Here is a 9,120-nt window from a genome sequence, read left to right as displayed (position 1 = left end):
ATGTGTGATCACTTACAGAGGTAAAGCCAGAGTAGCCAGAGAGTGGACGCAGTGCACTGGGAGCTGAGCATGTGTATCTGTGTGTGCGTGTGTGTGTGAGCTATTACAGCATCCTTAATGGGTGTATATGCATATGCATGTATGTGTGTGTGAACAATGGGTTGTACTAGCAGCTGAAGTGGGGCTGCAAACAACTGTGGATGATGGAATGTGGTATCTGAGCCCAGCTGCTGGATGGATCCACCTTGTACATATATATGTTTGGGTTTTTTCACTATTGGACCTCCATCCTAATTAGCCAGAGAGGTGAGCACTATGAGGCTATTGGTACTGCTTAGGTTGGTGTGAGCACTGAGTGTCTGCCTGTGTTGATCTGTGTGGCTGCCTATGTGTATATATATGTTGCACATATGTATGCATGTGCCTGGGAATACATGCTCAGCCTCACTACTGACTGAAGCTGGGGCACGGAGCTGTGCAGCCTCACCTGTACCAGGCTACTGGACTCAGATCCCCTAGCACAGTCCTCCCAGTAGCCAGATCCACAGTCATGTGGATCCTGTGTCAGAGCTGCCCTGGGCCACCCAGCCCCAGGGGAGAGAAAGCCCATGAAGCCCGTGGGAATGCAAGTTCAGTCATCTCTTATGTAGTCCTGAATCTCCTCACCCTTCACTCCCTGACAGATCCATTGAATTTTTCCAGACTCAACTAAACGAAAAGATTTGATATGTCCTTTGTGGGTCAAACAGACTCATCCCAGTACAGGCTTAGCACTGATGCTTTCCTTCTGCTGCCCAAACACCTGGCTGCTTTGTATGTCAGCACTGGTTTATGGTGTGGCTTATGTCACATCTGTGTCCTTCAACTCTACAGTAAATTTTTCTAGGAAATTAATTCAGGAAACAACAGCCTTCTCCTATAGATAGGAGATAGAGACCTTGCTTGCTTTTGCACTAATTCTCTCACATGTACTAATTTGAATATTCCCTTTGAAAACAATGTTTCTTATCCTTTTAGTGACTGAATTTTAGAGGGCTGGGTCCAAACAAGATTCATGTTTTGAACTCAGCACACAGGAAGAAAAGAGCAGAAAGTAATTGATATTTGAAATCTACAGGAAAAAAGCAAATGAGCTTGGGAAGTGTATGCCTTAATATAAAATCGGGTACGAATGCATTAATAAATGTCAATTTGAACATATCTGGGAATATCAAGATTTTTAGAAATGGCATTATGAAACTAATATTAGGATAGTTGGACCTCTGAGGTATCTGGATGGAAGGAAACTTCTAATTTCCACTTCTCTGAATTCTGGAAATGTATTTATTATTTTTGTCTCGTTCTACCTTAAACATGTTCCTGAAATCCACTGATGCCTAAATCTTCCAGATCTTGTTTTTTCCTGTTGTTCTAGTTTTTGTCTTGGTTCCATATAAGGAAAGAACTTATGAAAATGGGTTATTTTACATAATCATCCCCTATTCCTTTCTTTCCTATTTTTCATCTCTGAACATTCAGCCTAAAAGACAGAACGTGATTACCCAGTGAAAGCTCTGCACCCATGAACTCTGTCTGTTTTGTAGCCTTCAAAGTATTGTTTCTATAAAGACAATAAAAAAGTCTTGTTCCTTTATAAGAATGACTGCAAGGAGTGCAAGGAGTTTGTTCTCTGAGAAGAACAGCAAAGATTTTCCTTCTCCACCTCCTGAAAATGACTCAGTAAGAGATTTTGATCTCCATATTGTAAATTTGATATCCTGTGGATCTCCTCTTCACCTCACCTATTGAGTTGCCTGTTATATTACATCTTTCAAGCTTAATATGTGATTGATTAAAAAGCTTCATTTTCTGCTTGCTTTTCTATGTGATTATTCTGGGCTTAAATCTTTCATACTCATTACTATTATCAGCCAAACTCACTGCTGTAGAAGAATTCACTTAAACTCTGTCTAAGTACTAGTTGTTGGAATATGTAAAAAACTTCTTAATACAAACCACAAATCTTTCTGTCTGATGTAGACAGGTTTTTAAGGATATGTCTCAAATATGTGCAGTTCCCCTAAAGACAAAAAGGTTCCCAACACACAAAAAGAAGTTGGCATCCATTTTATTGAATAAACGCATCCCTGTAATTTTCTTACGTCTCTCTGGGTATGGTCCTTCTCTCTGAAACTGTTTGCTGAAACCCAGGAGTAACCCTGGGGTTCTTTCCTTACATGCAGATCAAGGATTGGAGATTCTGGATTACTTTCTTGCCCTCTTTCTTTCCTACAGGCTCACTTTTCTTGAGAAACATGTTCTTCAATCTCTGCTACATTTCAATTTGAATGAGATTTCACCACGTGCATATAAAATTGCTCTCAGCCACACTGCTCAGATTTATTTGCTGCTGCAGATCAAAATGCTTGTTCTTCAACATTACTACTACTTAGGGTTTTTTCCCTTTTTTTCCCTGAAAGAACAGCTCTGGACTGACCTGGATTTTCAGTTAAAAGTGCTTACTTCTGACAATACCCAGTCCTTTCTGATCAAGAAAGCAGCAACTGTGGATCAGAAAGCCACAGGTGTACTCTCCTAATGGAAGGCAGATTGGCTTTTTGCAGGCAGGGGCAGAGGAGGGTGGAAATCTGGCTGCTCCAAATGGAATATTAACTGTCATTCCTACTCTACATGGCCCTGCTGGAGGTTGAATTCCAGGTCAGTTTCCTCAAATGCTGCAGCAGAGAATATGGTATAAATGTCCAAAGAATCAGTTGAAAACCCCTTTGTCCCATGGACCCTGGCCTCCATTAGTCAAGCATGCTTTCTTACCTTGCAGAAGAGGTAGAACTTTGTAGGTTGCTGCATGGCTGTATGCAAAGGATTTCCTCTCTCAATTTCTATATTCTGCACCCGTGTTTTATTAATTGGAATAGTGAGAAATGACTCTTAAGAAAAACTGAGAAATAGTGAAAAAATAGTGCAGCTACCAGGCTGCAAACAGCTGCTCCCACAACTGCAGCTACTCTTGAAGTGTCATATGTCTCACAGTGTGTGCAGTCAGCAACACTATCATGCGCATTATCTCTTACCATGGAACGTGAGAAGCATGAGGTTTGCAAACGTGTGATCAACTTCAAATCTCAGTGCCAGAAATTTGTCTCAGCAACAGCATTTGACAGTGTTTGAACCCAGTGCAATAAGGTAAGAGGAAGGCACGCTGCTTCTATAATTAAAGACTGAAACTACACAGCATGAGCTTAAGCACCTTTGGGGTTTACCTGCAGAGTCATGAAGAAGTTCCTCCCATGACAAACTAACGCCAAGAGACAGGGTCGTCTGAGCCCCTTCCACAGGAGTACAGGAGGACAGCCTCTCCTAGTGAAAATTCCAAAAGCTTCATCCTTCCAGAGGTAGAGCACAGTGACCAGGCACAGCAAAGGAATTGAGAAGCAGGAGGGCAATACCTCAAGAATCAAAACTTCACTGCCACATCTCTGTACTCTAACATCTTTTAAACCCGAGGTTCAACCAGGACTCACTCTGCCAGTCATAAAGAAGCGAAGCTCACATGGGCCACCCTCTCTGTCCTAAACACACTATGTGAATCTTGGAACGTGTTTTAAATATTTATGCTTTCCAGCACTGAGTGATGTTTGCCCTACATTTCTTCTCTCCCACTGTGAACAGATGCGTGTCCTCACTCTATCTCCCTCCAGGAACGTTTTTCTCAACTAGATGATGCTGCTCAGGTAGCACAAGGCTTTTAACTAGGAGGTATCTCAGCAAGGCTCCAGTTAGCTTCCTCTTCTCTGGCCCCAAGTCACTCAACGCAGCTTTCACACTGACTGTCTTCCCAACAGTGAGCATAGTTATCTGAAATGTTTGCTTGTGCAGGAAGTTTGGAGTCCCAGCATAAACTTCGAAGGATAATTTCTCGATGAATTAGCTTCTCAGCAAAATTCTAACAGGGAGCTGGGAGTATTTGCTGCCAGTTGCTGAAGATGAAGGTATACTCTAGCAGTGTGAGGACTGGAAAAGTCCAACTCCTAAACCTCACACTCGCCAAGGCATGGAACTTTGTAAAACTGCCAGAAGACTCAAGCCAGACCTCAAATGCTGAAAATTACAGTCTCATTTTCAATTTTTCAGGCACACAAGAAGCCTAATGATTTCACTGAGAATTTGAGGTAAACAAAATTCACTCTACAAGACTGGAAAATGACAAGTTAAGCATTGTTTGATGCTATCTTTGATGCTACCTTCCTTGCTTTTTCCACCCCATGGATGAAAAAATAAATAAATTTAAAAGCAACATAAGCACTACAGTCAAATAAGAGTGGCTTAGAAAATTCCTCTAATCATATTTGGTTTTAAGAATTTAAGAGGGCACTTTCTAGAAGCATAGTAGAGTAGTTCTCTTTTTTAGAGGTATGCAATTTTGAAGTAAGTCCTCTGGATTTCTTCAAATTGCTGAAAATGTGTATTTCCCACTATTGTAATTAATATCTTGCAAACTTCTTTCCTGCCCATGACCACATCTTACTCGTTACAGTTAATGGGAATTTTAGAGGCACAGAGGGTCAAGTTTTTTCTTTACTATTTAGTTAGGCAAATAAATCTTTATTACTTGAATGACTCTCTGAAGAATAACAGATAGATAAAATACGATTTATAAGTTTTTTCCAGTCTTTATAAGAGCCCTCATCTGGAATACATACATAGTTTTAAAAAAGCATTGATTACAGCATCCACCGAGTGCTAAAATAAGTTTTGTTTGCTTTTAATGAAGAAAAATAAAAAAAACACAAACTAAAAATTTAATATTGGATTATATGAAATTAGTAAGACCATACCTAACAGTATTGGTTAGGATGAAAGCAAAACTGTCTGTTAAAAATTTGACCACTGATTGAAGCTTGCAATTTCAGCCTTCATCAATTGCTTCCTTGAGTGACTCATCAAATCAGTATTACCTAGAAAGTCAATACTGAAAAAACAGGTAAACCAACAAACACTCCTTTCAGTCACACAACTCTTGAGAACACAGTAAAGCATTTTATTGTTTATACTCATTTTCATTTACACATAGAAGGAACAATCAATGCAGTTCTATCACAGCAGGTGGACCATATCCTGAAACTCTTAACTTTGACTGCTGAATATGCATAGACCTGTCTTAGGGTCAAATCAGAGGGAAAAAAAAAAAAGGAAAAAAAAAAAAGAACTATAGGAGGGAAGTAGAGAGGAGAGTAATTTCACTAACATCAGTTTACTCATGATTCATGGGTATTTATTTTGCAGGTGACACAGCTCTTCTGAGAGAACAAACTGCTTCACTTCTTTACAAAATACACTAAATAATGTAATTACTTAGGGAATTCTAAATTTCGCAGTGGTTCATGCAGTAAGGGTGTGCAACTGACACAAAATGGAAAACATGGTTACAACATCAAACTGCTACTTCTATTCCCAGCTGGTTTATGGAAAAGGTCACTGGACTTCCTGATTTCTGCTCTTCTGGAGTAGAGGCAAGAAGTATTTACTTTGTAAATGCAACTATGAAGACAGACTATAGATATGCAGTGCAGTTGAATAGGTCTACAACTCTGGTTTCTACACCATTTGCTATTGTGTTGAAATACAAACATAACTTTTGCACACTGTCACTTCTCACACATGTTCAGCTGGAGGAGTCATTTACAGAATGTACTGTGATACTCCTATTTTAAACGCTGCTTTTTTTTTTCCCCTCCTCTTGGCCTCATATGTGAAGGGAGCAACTCTTTCCACTGAAAGAAAGAAATTACAGGTGTGCAGAAGTACAACTATGCTACCAACACAGACAGAGACAACTGTGCTCTTGTGCACACCCCTACAACCGGCCAGAGAACAAATTAAGAAGTTAAGCCTGCAAAATAAATGGAGTTTACTCTCAAACTTTTTCTTCAGTCCAGATGAATTATAGACCTTGATACGAGGCTGCCCTCTTTTTTTTGCAACTGATCTGCGTAACTATTGGAACAGCATCTCTGCCAGAGTCATTACACTGAAATGCAGAGCTGAGCAGTTTGGTGGCAGTATGTATTGACGTTTTTGCAGCATCATGAGTCTGGCAACTGGGCTTGGGGAAGTTTCAAGCAGTGGGTCTTTACAATAGCAACTTGATTCTGCAGACAAAAAGCAAAAGATTGGCAGAATTATTAAAGTATCACAATAAAGGCAAGTGTGCAGAACATGGAGCTGAGCTTAGCTATTAGCTGGCAGACACTTCTGTCAGCCGCGCAAAAAGGCACAGCTTTACCGTGTGTGAAGAGAAACACAAAGGTGTCGAGTCTTTCATGGTGGCTAAAAAGCAGCTTTCCTCTCAGGATGCCTGCTCCCGGCCGGCTCCGCTCTCAGCGGGAGCAGTCGGAACCGTAAGGAGGACAGAAAGTAGGCTGAACTTTACCAGCAGCCTTAATCTGCGGCCTGTCCTACCTTCCTTTCAAAAAAAAAAAAAAACCCACTCCAAAACAATAAAACAAGCCTATGCTGGCACCGGGACTGCACCCGACTCCCTGCAGAGGGGGTTGCATCGCGGCTGCGTCGGGATGCCTCCAGCTACGGCTGTGGGACCGGAGGCGGCACTGGGCGGGGGCGACGACGGCACCGGGGGGTTGCCCTGCCCCAGTCAGCAACCGGGTTGGAAAGCAAGTGCAATTTAGCACTAACTGGTCTAAACACGGACATTATCATGCGAAATGGCGGCAGACTGGTTTAATAGGTGGAATAAAAAGCAGATTGCCGTGAGTCACTCCCTGCGAGCTGGGGGGGAACAACCCGGCACACGCTGTGAAATGTCAGGAGCGTGCGGCATCGCCGCTGCTCGCCGCCACTTGCAAAGGGGCTGAAACCAGCTATTTGTGGGGTCGTACCCCCTTCTTCCCGTTTCCGAAACCTTCCCGCCCCATTCCCGATCACCTCCACACCCCTCCCAGTCCTCTCCCGGAGCGCACCCACCTGTGGCGCCGGGCACCGGCGTGCGTGGGGGCAGACCCGGAGGACACATCGCATTCAAAACGTTCAGCCTGTGCATCGGAAACGTATGAGTTTGTGGAAAGCTTGTTTGAAGTCTTCGTTCGACATAGTATAGATGACGGGGTTGATGAGGGAGTTGAGATACCCGAGCCATGTGAAAAAGTCAAAGATGGCCATGTGGAACCAGCAAGCGTCCTTGCAAATAGGCAACACCAGGCTGATGATGAAAAAGGGCAGCCAACAGACGATGAAGGCTCCTAAAATAATCCCTAAAGTCTTTGTAGCTTTCCGCTCTCTAGCGGCCGTGAGCTTCTTTTTCTCCAGGAGGGCATCCGAGACCTTCACCTTCACCTGGTTCATGTACACGGGAGAGCCCGTTTCGCTGAATCCCTCGGGGGTCTTGGAGTTTATGGACGTGACGGAGGAGGACGACCCCGGGGAATCTGTGATTAACTGAGCCCGCGTTAGTCTTTTACCTGCTTTCTTTGGAGTCTGCTTCAAAATCCGCGACCTGGCTTCCACGTAGATCCTCCCGTAGAGGGCTATCAGCAGCAGGGTGGGGAAGTAGAAGGCTCCCACCGTAGAGTACACGGTGTAGAGGACGTGGTCTGTGTTCACCACACAGTGAGAGACTTCTTCAGCCTTCGCCTGCCTCCAAAACAAAGGGGGCATGGAGATGCAGATGGAGAAAACCCACACTAGAGCGATCATGCCCGCTGCCCGCTTGGGAGTCCGTTTTGTGGAGTACTCGACGGCGTCGGTGATCGCCCAGTAGCGGTCCAGGGCGATGACACAGAGGTGCAGGATGGACGCCGTGCAACAGGTGATGTCCGAGGACAACCAGATATCGCAGACTACCTGGCCCAGCGTCCACTTGCCGGTCACAGTGTACATGGTGCTGATGGGCATGACGAGGATGGAGACGAGAAGGTCGGTGACAGCCAGCGAGGCGATGAGATAGTTAGCCGGCGTGTGGAGTTTCCTCGTCTGGTAGACCGTGGCGATGACAAAGGCGTTGGAGAGCACTGTGGCCAGGGTGACAAGAGCCAGGACGACGGCCAGCACGATCTTCCAGGAGAGAGGGGTGGAATCTTGGTAGATCCCTTCCTCGGCGCTGCAGTTTCGGTAAGAATCGTTGGCGGGGATCAGCTGCGCCCGGCAGGGACCTGGCGGCTCCATCCCTCCGCTGCCGCCCCCCGCCCCGCAGACGGCGGGGCTCGGCGCGGCACACGGGGCCGCTACCCCTGTAGGACCCCGTCGGCACCGGGGGAGGGCTGCAGCATCCCCGCGCCGGCACCACCCCTCGCCCGCCCGCCCTTCCGGGAGCACCGAGCGGGGCTCCGCGGAGTATCACTCCCCGCCGGCGACGGAGCAGACCAGATCGGGGGACAGACGTGCCAGCTCGCCCCGCCAGCACATTGCCCCGCCGCCTCCCTGCGGACAGCGGCGAGCCCTGAGCATGGGGCTCTCGCCCCGGTCGCCCTTAGGTGTGGCCCCTCCGCCCGCAGCTCCGCACCGCGTCTCGACGGGCGCAGCGGCGGCGCTGCATGCTCGCGGGCGGTGGCCTCGCCCCTCGGGCTGCGAGCGCGACGGCTGCAAGGGCAGCGGAGCCGCCCCGCCGGGCTCTGCCTTCACACACAGCCCGCCGCAGCAAGTTTGCAGCCGCCGCCGCGGGTGCGGGAGGAGCAGGGGGAGGAGAAGGAAGAGGAGGGTCCGCAGGAGGCAGGAGGGGAGACCACCTCCCATGGCGGCCCGCCGCGAGCCATTCTGTCGGGGAATTGCCTCAGCCCACCGCCGGCACCCGCGCGCAGAGGCCGGTGTGAGGGAGCGGCGAGCAGCCGCCGCCCCTTATATAGCGGGCGGCGCAGTCCCGCCGGCACTGAGCAACCGGTGCCGCTCCCGGGCGGGCTGCCCGCCTGCTCGCGGAGGAGGAGCCGCCGCCTGCTTCGGCCCTCCTTTCTCTCTCCCTCCCGCACCCCCCCGCTGCCCGACGGGGAGTCCGACCCGGCCCGGCCGGCCCGGCCCCGCGCACCGCCCCCCCGCCATCCCCCCGCCCTTCTCCCCGCAGGCGTCGGGAGGAGCCCGGGTTTGTCCCCAGTCCCACTGCAGCGCGGAGGGGGA

At 47.5% G+C, this 9,120-nt stretch overlaps 1 protein-coding gene across 1 annotated transcript; it reads right to left on the bottom strand.

Annotated features, from left to right (window-relative positions):
- Nucleotides 1–5,017: 5,017 nt before the first annotated feature.
- Nucleotides 5,018–8,178, bottom strand: HTR1B (5-hydroxytryptamine receptor 1B). The gene is made up of 2 exons (XM_057412504.1): nt 6,982–8,178; nt 5,018–6,149 (listed from the first exon to the last, which is right to left on the bottom strand). Exon 1 carries the CDS (start codon nt 8,176–8,178, stop codon nt 7,045–7,047), a length of 1,134 nt encoding a protein of 377 aa, XP_057268487.1. The 3' UTR covers nt 5,018–6,149; nt 6,982–7,044.
- Nucleotides 8,179–9,120: the final 942 nt, after the last annotated feature.

This window comes from Pezoporus wallicus, unplaced genomic scaffold (genome assembly GCF_028554395.1).
Source record: "Pezoporus wallicus isolate ANWC-B61680 ecotype Strahan unplaced genomic scaffold, APGP_CSIRO_Pwel_v1 contig_4788, whole genome shotgun sequence".
Lineage (NCBI taxonomy): Eukaryota > Metazoa > Chordata > Aves > Psittaciformes > Psittacidae > Pezoporus > Pezoporus wallicus.
Note: the sequence above shows the minus strand (reverse complement) of the source record. Positions and strands in the feature narration are given on the sequence as shown.

What these genes read in the sequence shown, in the direction of transcription:
- HTR1B (XM_057412504.1), bottom strand. Translation starts at nt 8,178, where the DNA reads ATGGAGCCGCCAGGTCCCTGCCGGGCGCAGCTGATCCCCGCCAACGAT.